The 26,843-nt window shown below is 32.8% G+C and overlaps 2 protein-coding genes across 2 annotated transcripts; one reads left to right on the top strand and one right to left on the bottom strand.

Moving 5' to 3' along the window:
• The first annotated feature begins 4,353 nt into the window (after nucleotides 1-4,353).
• LOC107448119 (uncharacterized) lies at nucleotides 4,354-19,609 on the top strand. Its single transcript, XM_016063227.4, has 7 exons — nucleotides 4,354-4,510; nucleotides 7,736-7,839; nucleotides 9,600-9,734; nucleotides 11,577-11,707; nucleotides 13,232-13,424; nucleotides 15,086-15,203; nucleotides 19,342-19,609. The coding sequence occupies exons 1-7, from the start codon at nucleotides 4,477-4,479 to the stop codon at nucleotides 19,500-19,502; spliced, it is 876 nt and encodes a 291-aa protein (XP_015918713.2). The 5' UTR covers nucleotides 4,354-4,476; the 3' UTR covers nucleotides 19,503-19,609.
• A 1,876-nt stretch (nucleotides 19,610-21,485) lies between these two features.
• Nucleotides 21,486-25,696, bottom strand: LOC122269950 (uncharacterized). The gene is made up of 3 exons (XM_043045398.3): nucleotides 25,650-25,696; nucleotides 23,563-23,734; nucleotides 21,486-21,922 (listed from the first exon to the last, which is right to left on the bottom strand). The coding sequence occupies exons 2-3, from the start codon at nucleotides 23,709-23,711 to the stop codon at nucleotides 21,526-21,528; spliced, it is 546 nt and encodes a 181-aa protein (XP_042901332.1). The 5' UTR covers nucleotides 23,712-23,734; nucleotides 25,650-25,696; the 3' UTR covers nucleotides 21,486-21,525.
• Nucleotides 25,697-26,843: the final 1,147 nt, after the last annotated feature.

Here is a 26,843-nt window from a genome sequence, read left to right as displayed (position 1 = left end):
AAATTATAAGAACTAATTCATTAATCACTTAATTTTTTTGATATTTATTATTATTTTTTATTTTTTGCAAACTATAGGGAGGATTAGTGGCTCCAAGTTCGGTTAAATTAATGCAAAAGTATTAATATGGCCTTTGGGAACTCCAATTGAAAAAACTGGACTTTATTTTTAATTTTTTAAAACCATGGCCTATTTTAAACAATAAATGATGATTGTTTTTTTTTCTTTGTTTTTTTCCCTTCTTTTTTGTATCAGTAAAAGCAAGACACTAAGATTCCATATGCAATGGAGATGGAAAGGTACAAGTTTATGAACTGAAGAAACTTTAATAGTGGTTTCTCTGAAATTCTTATGTCTTGAAAAAATAATAAATAGATTTAATTCTAACTTTGCATTTCGAGATTTGAAATAATGCAGTTAAACAGTGATGTGAAGAAAATGTGACGATAGACATGGAAATACACAAAATAAACTTTACAGAATTTGAAAATTTCAACCGGTCTATTGACCTTGATTGCAGAGATTATTTTGCAAATTGTATTTTAAAACGTGAAAATTCTATCATTAGAACACGAATTATTCTCATCAAGGTGATTTAAATTTTCCCTCAAAGTGCAACACGAACTACTTAGTACGTTTAAGTTACTTACTTTATTTTGACTATGTTTTTATTCTCAGTTAATATATCAAATTAAACTGTTTCGTAGCACTGTTAGCACTAGATTGATACACTATATTCAGAATTTTTTTGATTAAATGGAAGACAGCTATAACTCAACACCAAGCACAAGTGCAGCACTGTTGTTTTCACGCATACTCTAACCAAAGAATATACACAGGATATATTTTTTGACTAGGATAGAATAGCATAGAATATACATATATATTCGTTGCCCTATCTATGCCCTTTAAACAATATAAATTTCCGCATTGTCAGGAGAGCGTGTGTGTTGGAATATTGTGGCAGAGCCCTTATAAAGCCACTTACAAGGGCTCATATTTGCAATAACAGCGTCGCTCTTTGAAGCCGGGAATACAGGATGTTCCGTTTTTTTTTCTTTTCTCTTTTTTTCCCTAAAAAACCCTAATAAATATTTTTATATCTCAAGTAAAAGAAAGAAGCTTTTTTAAAAAAAAGGGATTAACTGACATAAATTAATATTTAAGCCAATGAGAAATGAAAACGAGATTGAAATGTAAAGAACCACTATGGAGGAAACATTAAAACCAGTTTAAATGCAAATGGAAATAGAAAGAAGATGAAAGGAATAGATGAAGATGATTTTTCACCTTCTTCGTTAGTGATCCATTATGATAAAGTTTTTGCATTTTCCTTGATTAAATATTAATTTGTGACCTATAGGGCGCTTTTTCATTACACGACACGATACCGACAAAATCGGACGACAAATGTGTGAACGACAATGTCGTTGCCGGATCGTTTAAGCAATTGTTTTTTCACTTGTCCGATATCGTTAGTCCGAGAAGTAGAAATTTTTGTTCATTCAATGTTTTCAGCTTGAGTGTGTAGAGACATAAAATTTAAATAATTTATTTGAACGTGTTTTGAAAATTTATAAGTTTTAGTTTTGGCAACGGAGTTAGATATATAATTAACGTTGTTGTGTTCTAAAATGTTTAAGAAATAAAATGTCATTTTTTTGATAAAATTATTGGTAGTATCGTAAATTGGCATTCATTTAATTTAGTTGGCACAAAGACCCAACAAGTGAGCAGTTGCTTGTGTTCTGCTGTGATTTTTTTCTGCAAACTTTAAATATGCCGGATGATAATCGTCGTCTCAAACTTCTTACTTTATTTTAGAAGAAAAAAGCTAGCAGTGCAGAAACGTTTTTGGGTGCACGAAATGGTACTTACGTATTAACGCCACCGCAGCTTCAGATTTGGCGGTTTTTAAGTGCCGCCAATCTACACTTAAAATTATGTATGTAATCACTTAACATTACTTAAATTCTTTAAATGCCTTAAAGTAATAACGTTTTTTTCAAATCGAATTAAAATATTAGTTTCATTTAGAATAATCTTTTTAGATGATTTTTTAAATGAGTTTTATCAAATTTATCTTATGAAGCCGTTCTATCATGTTTCAAAAAAATGTTTCAGTTGAATCAGGGAACAAACTTTATATTATTCAATCAAGCAGAAACCAGTAGTTAGATCGAGTTCTGTTTGAAATACATAAGGGTCTTTATTTGCCTTCTTATCAAACCATTACTATTATAAAAAATACCATCCCTTCATTAAAGCATATAATGAATTTATAAAAATTTTCAATGAAACTTTTATGATTGTTTACGTCTTTCAACCTCATTATAATGTAAAAAATGCAACTTCATGAAATTAAAAATTTATAACCAGACATGAGAATAAATTATATAAAACTTTTATTTTCGAATTTTACATTTGACATGATCTAATAAAATATTAAAATTGATTAAAAGAATAAAATAATGATATCAAAAGAGGAGATAAAACAGGAAACTAATAAAATCGCCACGATTTGAGGAGAAATTTGCTTGCCTAACCGACATTTGATTCCGACAAACGATATCGCCTTGTCGGATACGACATAATCGTTATCGTATCGGTGAGTGAAAAAGCGCTCCGTTGCTGACCATGTATTTTACTTGATTCTATGTCGTTCGCCGACAATCGGATCCGTTTTGTCGTTATCGTGTCGTGTAATGAAAAAGCGCCCATAATATGCATATTTTCTTGATTTCACTTTTGATAACCATTCAAAAGATATGCCATCTATCGTGTTTTTACTGACTCCCTTTTACTTATTTCTTTTTTTGTTAATTCGATTCTCATATCTTATTTTATAACCATTGTTGAACAGCCGATCCAATTTTGGGTTTGCAACAACTAATGTTCAACTCCGTAGCCTTGTAATCTTGAATCCAAGCCCAAGTGCGACGTAGATAAAATACCAATCTACCTACAAACCAGAAGATACAAGGGAACTCCTGGATCAAGTATTGGGAGAAATTTGCCTTCGTAGAGGACTTTTTGATGAAACTGACTAGCATACACCTAACATGGAGAGGGAAACCACGAAAACCACCCACGATTAACCTGATGGCAAGGGGACTTTAACCCATGATCTGTTTTTCACTGAGGATATTTTACGCCAATACTGTGAACGGTGCGAGCAGGGTGTGGAATTCGTATCGACCAGCCATCTTTGAGATTCGAACCTGGTTCACCTCATTGGAGGCGAACTATCTCTCCCCTGAGCAAACACGGTTCAAATTCGATTATTTTATTTTATAATCATCGTTGAACGGCCGACTCAATTTTTTGGTTTACGATTACTAATGTTCAACTCCGTAGCCTTGTAATTTTGAATCCAATCCAGAAGACAAGGGAACTCTTGCATCAAGTATTGGTAGAAATTTGCCTTCGAGGAGGACTTTTTGGTGAAACTAATCTCCGCATGTGCGTTACATGAAGAGCAAAACCATGAAGGGGGAGGGGGAAAATGGAGAGGGGAAAATCGATTATTTATGAAATTCAAAACTAGAGAGAAAAGAAATACTTACCTTCATAATTTATCAAAAAGTATTTGTATAGTAAAATATAAGCAGCAACGCTTATCTGTGTTTATTCTTTTATAAGTTTAAAAGATTATTGGTGCATGCCAAACATATAAGTATCTTTGATAATAGACGAAGATATATATAAATTTAAGAGCAAAGAAAGAGTCACATTAGGTTCTAAGAAAAAATACATTTTGTCTTGAATGTTCTTGAAGAAAAAATATCCAAGTATTTTAAATAATTAAAATAAAGGTTTAATAAAGTAAATAATTAAAATAAAGGGTTAATAAATTAAATAATTAAAATAAACTTCATTAAAACAATAAACTCTCTGTTTAACTAGTAGTTAAGTATATTATTGCAATGAGGTACCTGCTATGCCATTTTCCAGCGCTTTGAAAAAAAAAAGCAAAAAAAAGAGTCGCTTTTTCACATGCTGCAGCATTTGAGCGAAAACTGAACATTTCTCTGTGACACACATAGAAATATTACCGACGCAAAAAAGTTCTTTTTTTTAAATTTTGCATAATTTATGAAACAAAATTTATCAATTAAATACGTGCAAGTGACATCAAAGTTGATAATTCTTGGCATTTATCGATTCAGAAGCCAATCCCATTCGACGCACGCGCGTGACGTCGCGTACGGGTATCCAATTAAATCTGAATAAATCACATGGTTAGACTAAGTCTAACCATAATAATCATTTCACTTCTTCTCGAGCTACAAGTAACGAATTGCAGAAGAAGAAAAAAGAGCTCGAAGTTAGGCTCTCAAACATAAGTCAAACAGAATTAATATCTAAATGTCTATTCCATAACTTCAAAAATTTGAATATCAGTAATATTTTTTATTAATATACAGAACAGATATATTTAAGTCAAGAAGTAAATCAAATTTATGCAAATCAGCTATGGGAGACGCAGATAGTGAAATTATCGTTCCAGGTAGGAAACGGAATTTATATTTTCAAAATCAGAAAAAGTTTAATTAAAGTTTTTATTACAAAGTTATTAAGTAGCAAACTTTCATGTTCTAAAATCTTATAACATGATGTAAACAATTTTTAAAAATAATTTCTGCAAAATAGAATGAATTTCAATTAATTACAAACAAATACATAAATTGTGAATAACAATACATGAATAATTAAAGTGATGAAAATAGATTATGATTAAAAACTCGTTGACAGAAAATTTAACTTTTAAAAAATTATGTAATAAAGTATATGCAAAAGTAATAACGGTTTTAAGATTAAAAAAAATGGAAAATATTCATTCAACATTTAAACGAGGGTTTCTACTAAAAAAAAAAAGGCATTATTCTCAACTTTGTATCTTTAACAATCAAATTGAGTTAGAAGCAAATAGAGTAATAGAAAAAAGATACTTACATCAGTCTTATGAATTTTAGCTACAAGTTTTCTAAACACGCAATTTACTTTAAATATTCCAAAAGTGGATTTTATTGGTAGGAAAAACATCGATGATACAAAATGGTTAAATTAATTTCTGATTACCAAATATATCTGAATTAAAAAAAATAAGTATTTATTCCTTTCAGGGGCAGAGAGCGTAAAAATCTATTATCACAGTACTTTTCTTCGGTACTTATATTAGTATAGTCGCTACTTATTACAGCAACATCTATTATCACAATTAATTTGTAAGCCTCTCTGGCATCAATAATAATTTGGCGATTTTTTAGGGCTTCCCCAAACGGATAGGTACCAAAGAGTATTTATCTAGATGTTAAAATTGACCAACTTAATTTCTGAAATTAATGTGTAATAAAAATCTATGAAATTTCCAATTAACACTAGAAAGATTGAAACTTAGTATATAGCTATATTGCCCAAAAGCAGTCAAAATGACTGGATTGTAAAAGTATAAATAATGTGTAAAGAAATTCGTTTAAAATTAATTTTTTACATTATTTACAGTTACGTAGCAAGTTATTAGTAAATATTTACAATAAAAGAAAAATTATATGTTGTACAAAAAGTCACAAAATTCTGAGAAATTGTGTCATTATATTTCATATTATCATCGTTTTTCTAATTGTATTTAAAAAGCAGTCAAAATGACTTCCTTTTGCAATCTAGGGTTAACTTATGAATCATTACTATTTTTTTTCAAGCTGTGGCCAATCAGATTATTAATTTCAAGTTCGAAACCTTGTTGCATTTTTACTTATGAAACAAATAATCTGGAAAGGAAAATGAACTAATTTCTATTTAAATCCCATCCCCGAATTTTTTTTTGATGAGGCTTAATTTTCGTAGCTCAGAAAAACGCGCTAAAAATCACGAATTAAAATTGTATTAAATAGAAGGTGTTAATTTGAAGTTGAAGGTGTTAGTTTGAATTTTCTCAAAGTTACGGACAAGCATAATCACTATTGCTAAAATGGTTAATCTCCAAGTTGAGTCATAAATCAGAGAACTTCAATCTTTGCACTCATTACGATAGTCAGTAAACTTTAAAAAATATATTTTGCTCCTATTTCGTTATGTTTAGCAACCGAACTGAGAGGCTAGAGTGAAAAGTGACTTACGTTGTTGTAATTTACAATGTTATTACTAATACGTATATACTCGACTGCAAGGGGATTCTAACCTATGATCCGTCTACCTGTGAGGATATTTTTACGTCAGCACTGTGGTCGGTGCGAGCCGAGAGCAGAATTCGTATCCACCTGCCACCGCTGTGATTCGTACATGGGTCATCTCCTTGGGAAGCGAAAACTCTATCCCATAAGTCACCGCTGTTCAGTGAAGACCTATTTTGTTTTATAACCACCGAAGAATAGCCAACACAATTTTGAGTTTACGACTACCAATGTTCAACTCCGTAACCTTGTAATTTTGGAACTAATCCAGAAGACAAGGGAACTCCTGTATCAAGTATTGGCACAATTTAGTATTAGTGGAGGACTTTTAGATGGAACTAACTCGCATTTGTGTTACATGGAGAGGAAAACCACGAACGCCTCTCACAGTTAGCCTAACGTCAAAGGAACTCTAATTCATGATCCGTCTACTATTCATGATCGGATATTTTACGTCAGCACTGTGGTCAGCGAAATTCATATCAACCAGCCTTCGCTGGGATTCGAGCCCTGGTCACCTCATTAGGAGGCGAGCTTTCTATTCCCTAAGATATCACGACTCAGTGAAGACTAACTAAAAAATTTTTAAAACTTGAAATAATAATAATTATATCTTTATGAACTTTTGCTAAAATCCATGAAAACACAACACCATGCAGTAGCGCCGGAAAGTTTCAGTGCTTGACACTATTACAAGAATGAGGTGGGACAGTGTGGGCATGGTTATGGGATGAGCCAATGTTCAAAACTGAGCTGAAGCTCTGTGCTGGATGAGAATACTAGAGTAAAATACTAAGTGATACAAATAAAATTAACATCCAATCAAAATTTCAATCACTTTCCCGCAAGAACAAATTAATTGACACAAAAATAAAAAAAGAAAATTATTAAAATTTTTTTTTTTTTAAAATTACTTTTCAAGTAGTCTAAAAAATTTATTATCGTTAGACCTGAAACGTAAAACGTAGACAAAATAATTTACACATATTACTTACTAGGGTAAAATGATGAACATTGGTAGAATAGATGTTTATTACTTTGACAATTTATTATTGAGAAAGTAATAAACACTCATTTTTATTCTTCCTTCTTATTCGATTTGAAAATAAACTTTTTTTTTAAAATGTAATTGTACCTAATTATTTTAATTTTTTCTCTTTTAATAATTTGCTGCTATACCTCGAGTACAATTGCGAGGGAAAGAGTAAACAGACTACATCACGTAAAGATGCAATTTAGTACTCCATAAATGTGATGCAAGTGAATTTTAAAATATCTTTATTCTCTATATTTATTTAACAAAAAAAAATATAAAGATATTTTATTACCCATAATGATATTTAAGTATTTTTATGCATATTCCCCCCCCCCAAAAAAAAAAAAAAAATTAGCGTCAATAGAAAATTTTATCAAGATAAAAAAAATTTAAAGCTTGTTAAAGTGTGGATTATAAAGCGTTGAAAATGTGAATAAAATGCACCTTAAGTAACACAATCAGGGCTATAACACAACAGCTTATCGCACTAAGCTCAATGATATAATTATTTGATTTTTAATTCTAGTAAATGAGATCGAATCTTGGATGGATGAAGCGTTGGGAGTAGTAGATGAAGGATTAGATCATCTTTTTCTGTACATGATGAATGTTAACGATCGCACAAAACAGGTATGAAGAGCTCTATTTTTTGGGATTTTGCTTGAAAGTTGCAACTTCAGTGTTCTAATTAAACTTACTGGAGAGATTTTGCTGTTTTACATATCATACCGTACGCTTCCATACGTAGATGAGAAGTGACTGTTCTTGCGTATCTGAAGTGCGCTTGCGCTAGTGTCAGAGAAGTGGTGCGCATGCGCCCGTGCAAACTTACGTGAATAAAGGAACGAAATTTCTCAAAATAGCTGATGTAATGAGTGGAACTGAAATTCTAAAATGAATAGTTTATTTACAACCAATTTATTTGCATGTGTGGGAATGCTACAAACAAATTATATCCATATCCATACCATGTCTGAACGATTTTTGTAAAAGATTCGTTCTAAGGTCTGGTTCGCTCAATTACCTGGAAAATGTGTGCGATTTTCTTATGTTCTTTTTATTAACATGTATATAAATAAAAAAAAATCGATAAACTTATCAGCGATTTTCGGATAATTTTCTTCCTGTGGATTCCCAGCCATTACCATATATCTAGTAACGAGAGGGTGGACCAGCTGACCAAACCAGGATGCTCGCTTCCACAGACTCCTTTTGTCATTCCTTATAATCAAATTTCTTTCACCCTTGTCAGGATGACAACTAAATTTGTTAAACACAACACAACTGCTGAAGCTGCAGGAAATTTTTTTGTCCTGTCTTATTCTCGATCTCATCCCCATGGGCCACCCCCGACAGATTTTTTTTGTTGCTGCAAATTTTGAAATTGTGAATAGACATGACTATCACCTACACCGGATAGGCATTTCTGACTCCCTTGACTGCCCTCTACGTACCACAAGAGAAGCTACGAGCCTTAATCACTTAACAGTTTGCCCATCCATGAACAACATTACTAACTCTTTGACCATTGACAACTTTCACTTGAATGCTACTTTGTAATGTGCTGCTAGAAGGAAAATGGCCGGTGCAGTCGGTTTCTCGATGTGGCAAAAAATTTATAAATAACAACTATTCATGAATTAAAAAAGAAACCGGTCCTTTTTAATACCAAATGGATGTTGCATGGACAAAAATGAGACATTCGTGTCTACATGAAGTGGTGATTTGAACGGAAATGGTTAAAAGACTTATAAGTTCAGTTTTTGTTAACATGTAATTAAAAATGAGTTTTCTTTTAGATAATACTGTTTTACCTATAAAAATAAAAAGCATAAATAAAAAAAAAACGGGAATGAAGCACGAAGAAAATTGCAGAAAAGGGCATACCATAGTTTCGGTTCCATAAACACAAACCTCCCTAAGTGTCTAAGCATCAAATGATAGGTGAGAAGTAAAGAGACAAACACGTACAAAGTGGTTAAGCTGATAGGGATAGAGATACAAGTTTGTTGTTGTTTTTGTTGCTTATCTCCCATCTGGTCTGACGGAGCCAGATCAGATTTAAGAATCCGTTGACATTTAAAAAATCATATACAAGAAGAGGAGATGAATGAATTTCCTCCCGTATGAGTGCCAAACAGTCCAAGAGGAGGGAAAGTGCAGATTCTGATAGTCCTAAGACTGGAGCACCAATAGGTAGAGGACTGTCTCAGCTCCCTCACCTGTAGGCAGTTAGCTGGACCCACTGGAACGACCTTCACGTCTTGAGTGGCTCTATCAGGAGAATACATATTTTAATTCCAGTTTTACTTTTCGCGGTTTGTTGTTGCTGCTTACTAAACCAAAATATAGTTAATCTATTATAACAATTACCTCCTATTGTCTTACAGATTTTGATGAAACTTGAAAGCTTGGAGTATTTTCGGAATCTGTTCCTGGCCATGAATCTATTGATCGTTCCAGTGGTGATTGCAATTCTATTATGTTTTAGCACCAGAAATACCGTTGACAGATCTGGTCTTGAAGTTAGTACGATGAAAAGTTTTATCACATTATCATAACAGTTTTTGTGTTATTCTATCCCACTTTATAGATCGTAACATCTAGATCAAGTTCATGAACCAGTGTGATTTCAATTTCAAGAAGAACCCGTTCAGGACTGGAGACCAGTAGGTTCTTCTGACAACCGATGCAGGTCAGTATATAAGCAGGAACGAATTGAGTGACAGGGAAGAAGGACTTTGTCACATGGCGTTGAGTATGAAATTGTCTGCTGTGGAATCTAGTGAGGCCGTCAGACAGAAAATAGATTGAATGTATGTTTTACTAGAGCTGTACATTAATTGGTTAATGACAAAGGTTTGGAATTAATCCTTAGTGATGATTTGGAGATAATATTGGCTCATGCGCACTGCGCACTACTATAACTTAGATTAGCAAACGGATGGTGGGTATTAATGACAAGGTCTGAATTACATGAGCACATATTTCAGAGCCACGATAACTCTAAAAAAAAGCGATCGTAAAAGCTCTCGCCATCCAATGAGGTGACCAAGTTCGAATTCCAGTGACTGCTGGTCAATGCGAATTCTGCTCTCCGGCTCACACCGATTATTGTTCAGACGTTAAATAATTCTATTTTTAGACAGATTACGAGTTTGAATGCTCTTGCCATCGGGCTAACCATGGAAAATCTTCGTAGTTTTCCTCTTCATGTAATCCAAAAGTTGGTTAGTTTTCTTAAAAAAAGGCCTCAATAAAGGCTAGATTTGTCCAAATGCTCAATCCAAAAGTTCCTTTGTCTTCTGGCTTGGGTTCAAAATTACAAGGGTATGGAGTTTAACATTGATAGTCTTAAAAACTGAGTCAGCCGGTTTCAAAATAAAATAAAACATTTTTTCAAGCTATGTCCATTTTCTTAGAAGCGCATTTTAAGTTGTGTGCAAAATAGGAAGTTCAATGACGATGTACAAGTTCAATTTTCATTTTTTGTGTGGTTTAACACTGCTTTACAATAAAGACTCCAATTGCTAATTCTAAAAGAGTTAAAATTTGACGGTAAATCTAAATACTAAACGTATAATACATATGCGGCTGCAATGTATAATAAGTGATTTTGTGTTGAATGATTTTAAAGCAACGATCGCTCGTCTTAGATTGCGCTTGCCCTTTCCGCTATGTTGAATGATAACACTAGAGAACAAATGTTTTGTTGCATTTATACAAGTACTAGAATTGGTTTTGTCCCGAAAACTTCAGATTGTTTTTTCCAAATGATATTTAGATTTTTAGCTTTTGTCAGAATACACAAGTTTATAAAGAAGGAGTGCTGGAGAGGTGACCGAGCGGTTAGCGTGCCTGACTGCGAAGCCAATGACTGCAGGTTCAAATCCCGCTCTGGGCATGGATGTTTCTCTCTCTTGTGTTGTCCTCCGTTGTATGTGATGTGTGAATGCGGCCCACCCTATGAACCGGTATTTGTGGCAGTGTGGCATGAGTAATGTTGCTCGCCTCCGTGACTTAGGATCACAGGTGCCCACTGGGTAACGTAAATGAGCAACCCTTCCAGCATCTTCCGAGGTGAGGAACGAAAGTTCAGTACCTGTTGTGAGAGAGAAAAAAAAGATGAAGAAGGTGTAGGTTTATATACATCATGTACAGAGAACAGTGTAAATATTCCCTGTGTTAGACTTCGATGTTTAAATCTTCATATAACTTCTTAGGTATTCATAAAAACATTTTAACTTGAGAAAATATTAACAATTCAATTTTATTTTCTTAAATGTTTTATTTTAGAAACGACAATTGAAATTAGTATAGTTTTTTTTTGCTATTAAAACATGTGAATTAAATTATTTTTTTTCCAGGTCGGGTATCAACTAGTGGTAACATTTTTGATGTTCATCTCAGGCAGTCTAGGTGTTCCTCTTTACATTTATTCATTATGGGAATTGCATAATGCTAACAAAAAGTTGAGAAGCGAATTAGTGGCCATAAGGTAAACTAGAAAGAACTTTTAGATATTTATTATTTTTTTTCTTCAAAAGTACAATAAATTCAAGGCAATAAAAGAAAATCATAAAGGTTAATGTGCACCATTGTAATCTCATTGCGCATCTAGAAAGAGATTTCAGAATGAAATGAAATTTTGCATACTTAAATTTAACATTGATATAAGTAAGTGGTAAAACATCAAAGCAAAATGATAATTTATTGCAGGAAAAAAATACAAATGAATGACGTTTTTGGCACGTTTTCAGGTCACCTCTAGCACGAATGCATAAGGCGATACGATCATACACTTAGGCATACAAGTCCCCTAAGATGTCCTGTGGCATCTCATTGTTTCTGTAGAAACACCATTAAATCGACTGAACTTGGATGCTGTCAAATTTGTCATCCCAAGTGGTCCCATATATGCTCATTCGGTGACAATCTGGAGATCAAGCAAACAAAGAAAGTGAAACTCTTGCTGCGTGTTGCCGAGCATTGGTTCATTAAAAAATGGCTTATGGGAGCCTTGTCATGAGTGGCAACACATGTGACTGAAGAATCCCACGAACGTACCATTGGGTTGTCATGGCACCGTGGATCAATATTAAAGATGATTGTATGTCGTATGCGATATCACCCATACCTACACGCCCATACCTGCAGCTGTCAAAGCGGTATGCTGCTGTACAGCCCTGGGAGGATTGACAACCACCAACCATTGACTCCGTTTGTAGTGGTGTGGCTCTCTATTTCAAAAAGAAAACGTTTAGTAAAAAAAAAGAAGAAAAAACTGAAAGGAACAACGATACAGATACTAGAAATCAAAGTCTCTCTGCCCAACTATAAACGGGTAAAGGGTGTTTTTTTACGGTTTACACGAAATTTCGATTTTTACTGCTTCTGTATCTGTTAAGCAGATACAGAAGCAGTAATGTTCTGTTCATGCTTCACTTTTGATCGAATGACGAATTAGATTTGATTGAATGATCGAATTAGTAGATGAGGAATCTCTTTATGCATGCTTTTATGTACAGGTCTGCCAACTACAACGCTTTTAGCAAAATATTTTATAAAGTGAGAGACATTTAAAAATCAAAGCTTTCAGAATTTATAATAATTTTGCCAACGTATTAAAAACTTCGATACAAAAGGTTTGAATAAAGTGGTGTTTTATATGAACTTTTAAACCATTTATATGTAGTAACGTGGAAAATATAAATTTAAATGAATAAAAAATAATACATTGAAACATACACTTAGGTACCACTAGAGTAAATTTTTACAAAAAACGTAGAAAGTTGGCAGCTCTGTATGTAGCATAACAGGACCCCTATATAACATTAAAAACATTCTCAATTACAATATATTCCTTGGACCACAATATTTCAAATTATTTGCTCACGTGTTTTTTTTTAACCGATTTGTAAAATAGAGCTATTTCGACTGCTAAGAAAAGCAACTAACCTGGTAAGTTTTTAAATTATGCTGAAGTATTGTGACCATTATGCATCAAAATCGTCTTTCATAGGCAAGGTGTACCGAGAACAGATTCTGGGAGATTGGACAGTACATCATTGTCAGAAGACAGTTTTTTGACCTTCATATCCAATGAGACATCCTTAGAGAGGTATAATGATTTTGCCCGAATGCTGAACGATCGGATGCCAGAAACTATGAGGGCTGATATCGGAAGAAGAAGAGGTGTGGTTACAGTCAATGGTGTAAGTACAGGAGCAATCAATGTCAACATTTTAAAAAATTTTCCTCTCAGGTGTAAAAATACCGAAATAAGTTCATTTTTTGTTGCATTGGAATTGTTCAGTAAAATAACTTTCAATTTATTTTTAAATTTTTGCTGAGAAGGGGCAGAAAAGAAATTTATTTTTCTTCTTTCTATGTTCCTTGTTTTAATATTATTCTCGCTTTTTCTGCCACAAAGCTTCTTGAAAACTACTTTTGCCTAGTCATAGCCATATAGGGTTCTTCAAGGCCTGTAGGCCCCGAAGGGGCCTTTTACCTTTCCATCATGATAGTACTCGGTCATGAAATATTTAAATGAGATACATAGAAAGAAAAAGTAAAATATCTATCTTTTAAAGGCATTTTCCTAGATGCAGATATAGTTTACTACGAAGCTGCGACTTCAGCGCTACAAGAGCGTCAGCTACGCTTATAAAATTAACATAAATATAAATCGACGCAGTGCCGGGTACTGATAGCGGTGAAAAATAGAATTAATTGGCCCTAAATAAGGTCTTTTTAGTAGATTATGAATTAGGGAATTAAAATTTTATTGAATTAATTAAAATCTCTGAGATACAATTGCATCACTGTTGAAAAACTGAGCAATAGGTTTAATTTTGAACATTTGATAATAATAAGTAATATTGGAGTCTTCAACTAGCATTTCTGCTTTAAATAGTTTATTAAAATTTGTTGCATTGCAATTAAGGGCCTTTTTGTAAAATTGTGTATTTAGTGTTTCAGAAAGTACTAAAAAAACAGTAGAAAAGCTATTATATTTCTTGTTCGTGATTCATCATTATTAGGTTTATATTTCATGTTAAGGCCTGGTTTCTTAGGACAAGCGCCTTATCTGGGCGTCGGCGGGACGTCAACGCCAGCAAAATACTGGTTTGTTAGTTCAAGGCCTGGTTTCTTAGAACTAGCGCCTTATATGGGCGTCAGCGGAAAGTTGACGTAGAGCTGGCGCTAAAAAAATACTTTTTTGTTAGCTCAGCGTGAGTAGTCGGTCCAACGCAGACATTATCTCTTGTTGCGCATGCGTTAGTAACGTAAAAATATTTATTTTGAATTCGTATTGATTTTGTTATTGTCGACCAGTGTTTTAGAGAACAAATAATGACTTTGTCCAATGAAAAACACATTATAGCTGAGCTAAATGAAGAGTGCTATGTTTAATGAAGAAGCTATGTTTAATGTCAAATGATTTCAATGTGCTGTTGGATGTTGTCCACCATTGCTTCTGTGGTTAACGTCACGTTGTAATCCAACTGCAGTTGTGTTGGACGGCAATTGTAGTTCAAGATGAGCGTTCGATGACGCACACTATCAAACTCACAAATGGATCAATCAGAGGTTAGCGCTGATTTCCAGCTGACGGCGTCCTGTTCTAAGAAACCGGGTCTTTAGAAACAGCCAAATATCTATCTTTTAAATGCTAATACGTCTTTATAATCACCAATAATCTACATCGTTTAGAAAGAAGCTAGATATGAAAGAATTTTATTACAGGTTCCAAGGCATCCTTCCTTTTACAAGATATTTGTAGCTTTTAGTTTAATATTGCAAGAAATATTTTAGTTAGTGCATATGCATATTGGTTGGTATGTTGAATCAGTTTAATTTTTTGTTCTAATAGCCAAGTGAAGAAAGTCGATTGATTGCTTTGCAAACGGAGAATTCTTCAAATATACCTTCAGAAGAAATGATTACGGAAAACAGTTCAGCTAGCGATATTACATTCCAAGAAACTAATGGTAAATTAATTAAAAAAAAATTTTTTTGAAAGTAATTGAATAAATAAATTTTAAAAGTGGGTTCTGAAACAATTTTATGAAAATTTCAAAAACTGGACATCTTTTTTGAAACAGATTATGAAGATATTTTTTAAATCATAAACTCTATAATGAAATTTTTGTAAAACCTCTAAAAACTTAGGTTGCATTAATTTATGTTATTTCAACCATAATAATTAAATCTTAATTATTGACTGATTATCATTACTAAAGACAAAACAGGTATTTTATTTCAAAAATTAACAAACAGGGTGTTCATTGAAAACCACCTTTAATATGTGCTTTTTTCTTTTAGATTCCTTAAAAAATGAAAACATAAAAGCATACGCAATTGAGATCTCGCAAATTAATATTTTACCGCTGAAAAAACGAAAACACTATTGAAACCTAACCAGTCACAGTACTGTAAATCGGTTGTAATAAACAAAAAGTAGGTTTGGATGTGGGAAGAATTTAAAGGCGATTATTAGTTTCAACATCAAATTAAATCTGTTTTGATGTTTATTACATTCGTCTTTCTCTTCTGTAAATTAGTAACTATTGTACTGATTTCGATAGCATTTTTGTTTTTCCTCGGTAGATAAATATTAACTTAACCCCAAATTGTATACTTTAATGTTTTCGATTTGGATAAGGATTTTAAAATTGCATATTAAAGACGGTCTGTACGAAACACCCAATATATTTTACTCAACAGGTTGGCATACTCTGATTTCTCCAAAACGTGAGTGTAAACGGAATTTCATAGATAACTCATAGCTATAATCATACATCATCAAAAGTTTAGTCCTCGCAAAATTATAATTACTAATTACAAATTGTGTTTTCAGTCACAAATATTTCGTTATTAATTCTGTTCCCAATTTTCATTCACATACAATATTAGTTTTTTTTAGTTTTTTAAAAAGTTACCTAGAATGATTCAAAGGTCTGTCTTAAAAGATAATTTTGTAATAATTAAATTTGTTTTGTTGAATTTACTAAACATCGTCCTTTTAGAACATTCCAAGAAATAGAAAATTTCATGTCTTAAAAACATTTTTATGTTAGTTTACGTAGCAAATTTTAACAATTTAAGTTTCAAAGAAAGTCATTAAAAAGTTCGTTAGTCTTACAAAATAATCATTTAAAAAAGTTTATTAGAAAAGTATTCCGTCGATTTCTCTGAAATGTATGATTTTAATTTGAAAAATAAGTAAAATAATGCGACATTTAAAAATGGGAGTTACTCAAAAAATCTAAAACTGGAATATCTTAAAGTTCTTGATTAATAACTACCGAGTAATATCGCTGTCTCTAGGTAGTAATTGAAATTTGGATGGAGAAAATTAAGATGAAATATGGTGAGTTTTCCTACTGCAAGACCATCAATTTTCTTTAAAATCAGCATTAAAAATTTCCATTATTAGTCACGATTGCCCCTCTTTTCTATTTCATTTTATTTTCAGAGACTAATTTATGTTTTATAATTGATAATTTTTCTAATGATGAAATAAAAAAAATATCATAATGAAGTTATTAAATTTTACAGTTGAGTATTTAGTGTATTTTAATGGTTAAGTAAAGCTTTAAGGAGAATATTACTTTTCAAAATATTTTCAATTCCGTCCCTGTTATCTTTAAAACACATTTCAAAACACATTTAACATTCACATATGTTTAAAATACTTTCATTTCGTTCATCGTGGTGTGATAACTTCAAAACTGGTTTATAATAAATAAATGGAAATTAACTTCGTGAAATTGTAGCAGTTTTGAGAAAAGTTTTGTCACCACTCTTTAATTTTTTCTGGTACTTGGGTACCTAATATTTGGTAAGACATTGGGTAGCTTAGGTTTGAAATTGTTAATTTAATGTGAAGGTCACACAATATTTAACTTTTAGTTTTAATTTTACATTGAAAATAACATCGTAAAAGTGATTGTTAAAACATTTCATTTCATCCAAAAATGGACGAAAGATATCGTAATGCTCCGACCACTACTTTATAACTAATAACGCTGTGACTTGCGTCTACCTTCAACATGAGTTGCAAATTCCCTTTTATTATATTTTTTTGAGGATAACAGAAACGCTAACTTTTAGAACATTTTTATGGTAAGGAACAATAGCATTAACCTTCTGAGACACAAGTTTTAAATAACGATAGAAAAAAGAGTGTTTACTTAGAAATGTGTTGTTAGAAGAATGTAAACTCATACAATCCATAGAATATTTTTAAAAAATTCAATTAATTAAAGTTAATTAACTTTTCAGGTCTATTTTTAATTTTTTAAGTAAAAAAAATATAAATTTTATTTTTTAAAATCTTTTACTTAAAGATTAGTAATAATTATTAATTGCTTCGTAAAGGCAACAGAAGAAAAAAATCTTTAACTATTTTGTATGTGATAAAATTGAACCAAATGTTGCTGGGTTTCAAGCAGTTTAGATTTGGTTTTTAAAAATTAAATAAGTATAAGTTGATGATAACATTAATCAGAATACAAGCAAAACAGTTAGCTTATCATTTATGTTTATAATACACTGGTGTGCAAAACTTAAGCAACAAGTGCGTTTTTTGTCATAACTCTACAAGAAATCATCCGATTGACATGAAATTTGAATATGTTGTACATTGTTTTGTACTTAAACGATGGCAAAAGAATAATGGCGCAGAAATGAATATAAAGCTTAAAGTAGGGAATGGAACAAAAAAAAAAGGCTTTATTTGACATATAGTGGCGTTACACATGATTGCCTGAAGAAGAGTAAGTACAACTGGCAGATGTTCCCTAGTATGGGATATGCCCTTCCCTTACTGTAATTGTCGCTTGTCCTCGTCTCTCCATGCTAAGCACCAGATTATTCAGGAGTTCTTGGGGTAAACGTCTCCATTCCTCCTTTAACGCATCTTTCAGCTTATGGGTGTTATCAGGAGGATACTGTCGTGTCGCAAGACGTCTCCCTAATGCATCCCACACATGCTCTATGGGATTTAGATTTGGAGAGTAAGCTGGCCAATCCATTCGTGTGATATCTTCACTTTCCAGTGGCACTTGAACATTAGCAGTACTGTGTGGCCGGGCATTGTCATCCATAAACATGAAATCTGGAACAATGGCCCTCGGAACAGACTCACATGGGGTAGGATTACCTCATTGCAGTAGCGGTCTCCAGTTACAGACCCTCGGTCGAAGATCTGAAGCTCAGTCTGCCCGTTCAACATAATGCCACCCCAGACGACAACTCCAGGACCACCATAACGATCTCTTTTCGCGATGTTATTGGGATGAAATCGAGCTCCAACCTCTCTCCAGATCAACTGACGTTGAGAATCGCTTGTAGCACTAAAACGACTCTCATCTGTGAAGACGACGCGACTCCGTTGATGAGGTGTCCAGGTTTCGTGTTCTCTGCACCACTCTAAACGGTGCCGCCGATGGCTAACTTTTAAAGGTATGCAGCGTTCAGGACGTATAGCAAATAAGCCACGTTTGTGGAGGCGTCTGGCCACTGTAAATCTTGATACTTATCGTCCTGTGGCTGTGCACAGTTGCTGAGATATGGCGCTCGCTGACTGAAAACAGTTTCTTTTCACCTGGAGGACAATGTAACGGTCATCTCTTGGTGTTGTTTTCCTTGGACGGCAACCACCAACCTTCCGAACAGCTGTACCAGTAGTTTTAAAGGCATTCCAAGCACGAGAAATAACACTTTTGTTGATCCCGAACTCTTCGGCGACACTGGTCACACTACGCCCCTCTTCAAGCTTCCCTATCATTCTTCCTTCCCTACCATTCTTCCTAAATGATTTCTTGAAGACGTGTTTCACAAAACAAATCACTTGCACTTGCAGCGAATGACTTTAACTGCGGTGCTCTTCATCCTTTTATCACAGGTTTGACCTGCGCACGCCGACCCACAAGGTTTACGTACTTTTACATCACTTACGACGTTTTATTTCTAAAATTTGCATACAAATAATCTCTTAACTGAATTACGTGCATATTATACTGCAATTTCATGGCTATCTTATACTTAGTTGGGAAGCTGTGGCCGAAAAACCACTTGTTGCTTAAGTTTTGCACACCAGTGTACTTTTTTTCTTCTTTCCAGAAAATGAAAGCGATATGGATAAACAAACAGTCAAAGATGAGTCTAATAAGGCCGGCAGCTCAAATTGTTTGGAACAGGATACAAAAGAGCATGAAATCACGATGTTATATCCGATTGAAACATGGAATCCAGTCTTAAGCACTACATCCACATGTATCTAAACGTAATCATGGATTCTGCAGTATTCCTTTAACAACCAGCACGGGAACATTTTGGAATCATAATTTCTGTTATAATGTTTGCATATAGTACTATTAAAAATGAAAAAGTTAATTTTAAATTGTTTTAATTACAAGTTTTACAATCTAATTCCACTTTTTTCTTTTTCAGTGAGAAAACAACACATCGTATTAAATTCTTTGTGACTTCATTAAAATATTTTCTTAACCACTTGCGCTGGCAAAAAAAATCACTGACGCGTGTACCAGAACGGTCCAGTATAACTCGCTAGGAGGGTGTGCGATGCCTCAGACTGCAGTGCACATTGTGCGAAGCGTGTTTCCACACCCATTCCTTAGGAATAAGATCAATTTCACTGTCTTCGTTTATGTATTCTTCCTCGTCATCAGAAAAAATTCTTTGTCACTTTCGGAGTGGAAAAATTATTTCATCAAAGTCACTATCACTACTATCGTGTTTTCTTTTTCTATTTGTCGAAATGATGTCGTTAACGTCACTTTTGCTTTACATTTTAGAATGTGGGTTAAATATTTATAACTGTACGCTATGCAGTGCACTGATGATCTGTACTCTGACAACTATTCCACCTGACGTGCCACGCATGTCGTTTTTGTTTCTGTAACAATTCCATGATGACGTAAATACCACGTCGTCAGCGATTCTGTGACAAAAGCATTAAGACGTGCGTGGCACGTCTTAATGCTTGGTGCAAGTGGTTAAATAAGCGCAAGTGGTTAAATAAGTAATACAGGTAAAAAAAGGCTTTCTATTTACATTGCAAAGTTGCTAACTAATATGCGATTTGAAAAATATTTTTTGAAGTGTTAAACAGTCAAAAGTTAAAGCTTTCACAATTTTGAGAGGTTTTGGCAACAATTTAAAAGCCTCACCACGAGAGAACTGGATGAAAGTGCCGTTTTATATGAAGTTTTGAATCAGTTAGGTATAGAGGTGTGAAAAATAACTTTAAATCAACACAGAAATAAGCATTACAACTTAAACCGTTTTAACACTTAAAGAAATTTTCCCACAAAGCATTGCAATTCCTGACATTCTATTTCGATAAAATAATCTGCAATTTTTAAATATACTGATTTTTATCAATTTACGTTTGACTCAGTTCATATAAAATGCAAAAAGCAGATTAACTTATAAAAATTAATTTTCATCTGAGAGTTTCATGCACTGCACTAATTTTGAACAAAGAATTATTTTTTCTAAAAAACATATTTTGCTTAAAATTATTTTTTCCAAGTCTTGTCTTTCAATCTGTTTATTCTTATTTTATTTATTTTTTCGAAAAATCGTTCGCGCACGATCTCTTGACTTCTAATAAACCTGTCCCGTAGTGGACTGATCGTTAAGACACGGTTCCCAGCAGATCACCGAAGTCAAGCATCACTGGCTGCGGTCAGTGTGCGGGTGGGTGACCTCTTGGATCAGTCTGCGTAAGGACCGAGGGTGTGCGGTATTGGTTAAACTGTTAACTGTTCTGTTAACTGTTCGTTAAACTGTTCTACCGTAAAGTGTTCTATTTCTCGTGCAGGTCGTTGGGCTACCGAAGTGGGGCTGCCATCCCCTCAGCAGAGGATCAAAATTGTGATGGCTTGTCTTCGGATCATCCTCAGGGATGTTTCCCAGACCGTCGCCAATAGCCCATTGTACAGCTCTAGTGCGACGTAAATTAACTACAACAGCAACAATCTAATAAACCTATTAGGTTAAAACTTCGGAATTGGTTTGGTGTTTCCGACCATGGATTGCCTTTCAAATCCGAATCCTTTTATGTCCCCTACTCTTACCTTAAAAATTTGTCCCAATTATCCTGGCACGTCATCTGTATCTAACTTTCTTTGTAATTATACTAGTAGTTAAGATATTTTGTAAAATTGACCGCAGTCTGTAACTTTGATAATATAATAATGGTAAGCGAAACTATTTGTTGAAAAAAAAATTATTACAGCTGCGATGACAATATTTTTATTTAAAAATACTCGATCTTTATTAGCTTAGATAGGGCAATTGTCCACAACTCAAGCCTTGAGCAGAAATTCGTCCTGGTGGTATCCTTGTTCTATCAGATTTCCTCTCTCCAAGATTCAGGTGACCAGATGGGATGTCATACCAGTTATGATTTGTTTTATTATAAGGCCTTATGCTTTTGAACTTACAAAATGTGTCACCTGGTTGAGTGGCTGCAAGCATCACCTCTCTTTCTTTGAGAATATTAGAGTAGTCAAAATCCAATGAAGAAATATCAGCATGCAAAAGCTTTGGAATATGGTTTATGCCGGTAAAACGCATCGGATCATGGGGATTTCTATGGGATCTTGCCATTCCGAAATACCTTGTGAGCGTGTCTTTCATTTCAGGATCGTCCTTGGTGTACACACTTTTGGATCTGAAATATTTTTAATATTTTGTAAACACAGTTGCAAGTTTCATTCCCTGGACAAGCAAAAATAAAAATTTTAGTTCTTGGAGGCAAAATTTATGAAATTTATTACAAATTTAAAGTGATTGCCGACATTTTGAAGCAATCTATCCCTAAACTTGTTCACACCTGGTCAGATAATATCTCTGTGAGTTGGGAATAATTTAAAAGATACTCTTTATAAATAGAATAGGTCTCACGATTTCTCCAGTCTTTGCACTTTTCCCCTTTTCGTTTTAATGGTTTCGTTAAATCTTACTTTTTCCCATGCTTACTTTTTCCTATTTCAACATTTTACTAAAACGTACCGAAGAGGGAAAAAACAAGATTTTTCGAAACAATTGTAATGGAGGAGGGAAAGTGTGAAGACTAAGGAAATGAAGTATCCTTAATAAGCTTATTCTTTTTACTAGAGTATAAATGATATATCTTCGATCACATTAAAAAAAAGTTTAAGTTATCTCTTGTATATTTACTTTCAAACCAGAAATATTTTATTTTGTGAAAATGCAACTTCTTTCTGAGAAAGACATAGATAATTTCAGTGATCACGTCAGAATGACGTAAAATATATAGATTTATTAAGAAGTTTTCACCTTAGGAATTTTTTGGTGAGTAACAGACTTCGTCATTCTGGTCAATCTAGTTTACTGTTGCACTGCTTCTTACTTGGTAAGAGAATGACATTGTCTTATTGTGATTCGCTAGGGCAAGTTAATGGCACTTAGTTTTTTTCTAATTCAATAATTTAATTTTAAATGATTATTAAAAACTGATGGTGCATTAGAGAAATATATAGACTCCGAGAGGTTATATTTGTTGAAATTGATACTTTTGAAAAGTTAATAACTTTAAGTTAAGGTAAGAAAGAAAAGGTAAAGAACTTTTGGAACAGGTTGAAAGAGGTCTTAAAATTATAGATGTATTGTAATTTCCATTTACGGTTGGTATTCTTAGTCAACTGACAAGGAAGAGTGAAAGTACTGAATAATAACAACTGTGTTCCAACTATAAAATCACTGTCTATACGAGATTACAAGATATTTGTAAATTCTCCTAAGAGAGTATACATCTCTTACAAACTTGGCAAGAATATTCAGTCTCAACCTCTAAGAACTATTTTTATTTTTATTTATTTATTTGTTGTTACACATGCGTATATAAGCTCGATGCGCATCACAAGGAATGGCTTATGAATCTTAGTCAAGTTAAAGAACAAATAGCACAAATTAGATAATGATATAACACTAGTGTAGGGGTCAGGGAAGTGGGAAATTCAGGGTTCGAATCCTGGACAAGGCATGGATGTTTCTTTATTTTCTGTAATATCTGTCCTTACTGTGGGAGCAACGTTGGCCCACCTAATATGGTGCCACTGAAAGACTGGCCAACAACTTTGCCCTAATAAGCCTGAATTGACGAATATCAACCCAGGTGGTAATGAAAAGAAAAGACATAACATTCAGGGAACGGCAAGAATCGAACTCGCTACCTCAATGCTATAGAAAATTCGGCACAACTTTAAATTCAATTTGCAAGGCTTTTTATTGCCTAAAGTACTTCCATCTGTACTTATTAAAATCTCTCGAATATGTTAATATACTTACGGAACAGGGGATTCTAATTCCCATTTGCAGCAAATTCTTTTTTCTGCGATTATAGGTGTATATCCTGGTTCGTAATCACAAGGGCATGCATATTGTCGGCACACTTGTGCACAGTGATGATCACATTCTCGTGGACTACAATCAGCCATTTCAATGAATGTTTTCGGAGATCCTTAAAAATATATTGAAAAATATTAAGTAAGAAGAATGTAGTAAGTTAAAAGTTGTTTCATTAATGGCAACCCGAGTACTTTACTGAACAGTGCGCCAAAAAAACGGACCATCCTGAAAAACTTTCGATCTAATGATAGGATCTTCACGTTCTAGGACTCAATCTTAATGGTTCGAGGGGGCAAAATCAAATATATTAATTACTTAGGGCAGACGATATTTTAAGTTACGAAATCGAACATAAAAACGAACTTTCTCTGAGTAAACATATATTTTTTTCAACGGATTCGTATTTCTAAACCCCAAAATATAGGTGGTAGCCGCAATCTGAGTGATCCAAAGTTTGGACCCCATAATGTTAATTTTTCTTTTTGCCTATTTCACCATATCTCGAGAAATTTGCAAGCAAATTGCACACAATTATAAAATTCGTTTATCCAAAGATAATTCTAAGCAAAAAATAAATGTTAGTAAATATTTACTATTTTTCATTATTTTATTTAGTAATACATAGTAGAGAAAAAAAATTTAATTGTAAGGTGTGTGATTTTTTACATCATTTTAAAGAATGTTTTTTCACATGGCAAAATACAAAATTTGTGCGAAATCCGACGAATAGTTCCTGAAAAATCGAATTTTAAATATACGACTTTTTTAAAATTCGATTCTGACCAAACTATGGGTACCATATTTTCCAGATTGCAGCCATCCCGAAAAAAAAGTATGTTTATTCAAGGAAAGTACGGTATTGTGTCTCATTTCCAAGGTACCCGCGGGTCTTGGAAAATTTTAAAAAAGGGTAACGAAAATTAAAAATATCTCGATAATTTAATTTCTGTATAACCACTATAGAAGTTATTTTCCAAAGAAAGTATATATACATGAAAAATCCAAATTTTTAACTTTTTAACAACAAAGTGGTATGTTAAAATAAGAAAGATCCTTTAGCATTAACATTAATTTACTACCACAACTAAAATTTTAAATGGACCGCAGGAAACTTGCTTTTCATTATTTTAAATATAGTTTGCACTAATTAACTAGCATAGTCACCCACACGAGCCATTAAGATTGAAAGTGAAAATCCGATCATGAGGTCAAAAGTTATTCAGGCTATCCGTTTTTTTTTTTTTTTTTTTTTTTGCGCACTGTTTATCTTGTCATATTTTTATGTTTTAATGATATTTTAATGTTATGTTTTCATTGTGTAATATTTTTACGTTTATGTACGTTTTTTTATATATTTCAATTATGTTTTATTGCTTTTCTCGTCATCATCTTATTTGGTAGATCTTTTCACGTAAATACGATTGCCGCGAAAAATATCGCCATCTCGTTTCTAAAATTACATTAGTTTTGGTAACGAAAAAATTGCTTTAAAATGTCTACAGGGTGTTTAAAAATATTTGATGTAAGTGTGTGGGCAAATAGAGGAGGTACAGATAAGTCATTTGGCTGACAGGAACAAGGAGTGTCAAATGCAAAGGGTAACTGCTACAAGGGGGAAACATTGTTAGTAAATCAAATAGAAGAAAACTATATGATATATAGAAAATTTGATGAAATTTTCCACCTTGTTAATATGATTTTTTAAAGTCAAAATATAAAATTTACAGTAATTATATTTTTCGAGAAGTACGCATAAATTGTTCTAAAATTGTCACTTTCAATTGTCTTAAGATTCACAAATTTCTTATTTTTGGGTGAAAGATTAATTTTAGTCGAATCAAATTTAAATAAAAATTTAAAAATTAGAATTGTAAATGTGGCGTTTTTTTTAAATTTCATACTAACAAATTGGATGATTAAATTGTTACTTAAATAGTAAATTAATTTTGGCATTGATTTAATATTGACAGACTGGATGTCTAATCTGTTACTTAAATAGAAAATTAATAGAGATATTAAAAGATTACCAAGCAAATTTTGATTCCTTTTACAAGATTTGGAGTTAAGCAATGTGTCAAGCAGTTTGGAATTTTTATTAACTTTATAAATTATATACGAAAGACTAACCTGGCTTATAGCTCGTTCTACTCTTAAGATAATCATCATTGACTCATTTATAGACCGCTGACAACCGTATTTCTGCCTGATTCAATACAATAATACACGTTTTAAAAACACATGATGTTAGCCCAACAAGGACAACATTTTAATTGTAATTTCCTTTTCGCAGAACCGTCTCTATGTCACATCCCGTGTCACGCCAAGACATGGACGTGACAAATAGGAGAAATTCACCAAATAGACATTTAACTCCTAATGTTTCAGGGCTAATTAAAAAAGTCAATATGATTTAAAAAATTAAAAAAAAAACGAAAAATGATATTATTAAAAATACCTAATAGGAGTTATTAATATTTAAGTCCTGTGTTAAAAAAGTGGGAAACTTTACCAATGTGTAATAGTGCCTAATAGATAGATAATGCAATAGACAGACTTGATTGTTTCTCTCTAATTTCTCTAAATTTAAGTACCGTCTCTTTCATTCACATATGTACATATGTTCAGAAAAAATATGTGTAAGCCCTCGGAACAAAGTTCTCAAATTGCACTTGCTCAGCTACTTCAGAACACACGCACACGAACGTACGAGATGATTTGTGAAAATATTAAAATTTTCCAGACAATGAAGTATTAGGCATGCACTTCAACTGCCTCGGAATATTATAAAAGTTATAAAAACTGTGGTACACAGTAAATGTAATGTGATTCCGTAACGAAGATGCACTAAGAATTTAGTTCAGAATTTAATAGATTTTACTAGAAGCACAGCATATAAAAAATTTACATTAATAACATATTTCACAATCTATATTTTGTTTAAAAGGAATAATGGTGTATGTCATTTATATGACTATGTATTTTATTCAACATTGAAATAAATTTAAGAATAATAAAAATGATAAGAAATCAAAATATTTAAAATAAATCGTAATTTACTTTGAAAAGGTTTTTTTTTGTCTTTATTAACAAACAACATCCCTTAGAAATCAATGTGCTTTTTACGGAACTAAAAAATAAAAAAAAACAAATGACCAAAACGATTGTAAAGAACTTTATAAATTCAATTAAAATTAATATAAGAATCCAATTTTCCAATGAGG

Source organism: Parasteatoda tepidariorum, chromosome 9 (assembly GCF_982258835.1).
Source record: "Parasteatoda tepidariorum strain Cologne lab strain chromosome 9, Ptep-v5.0, whole genome shotgun sequence".
In the NCBI taxonomy this organism is placed as follows: Eukaryota; Metazoa; Arthropoda; class Arachnida; order Araneae; family Theridiidae; genus Parasteatoda; species Parasteatoda tepidariorum.
Note: the sequence above shows the minus strand (reverse complement) of the source record. Positions and strands in the feature narration are given on the sequence as shown.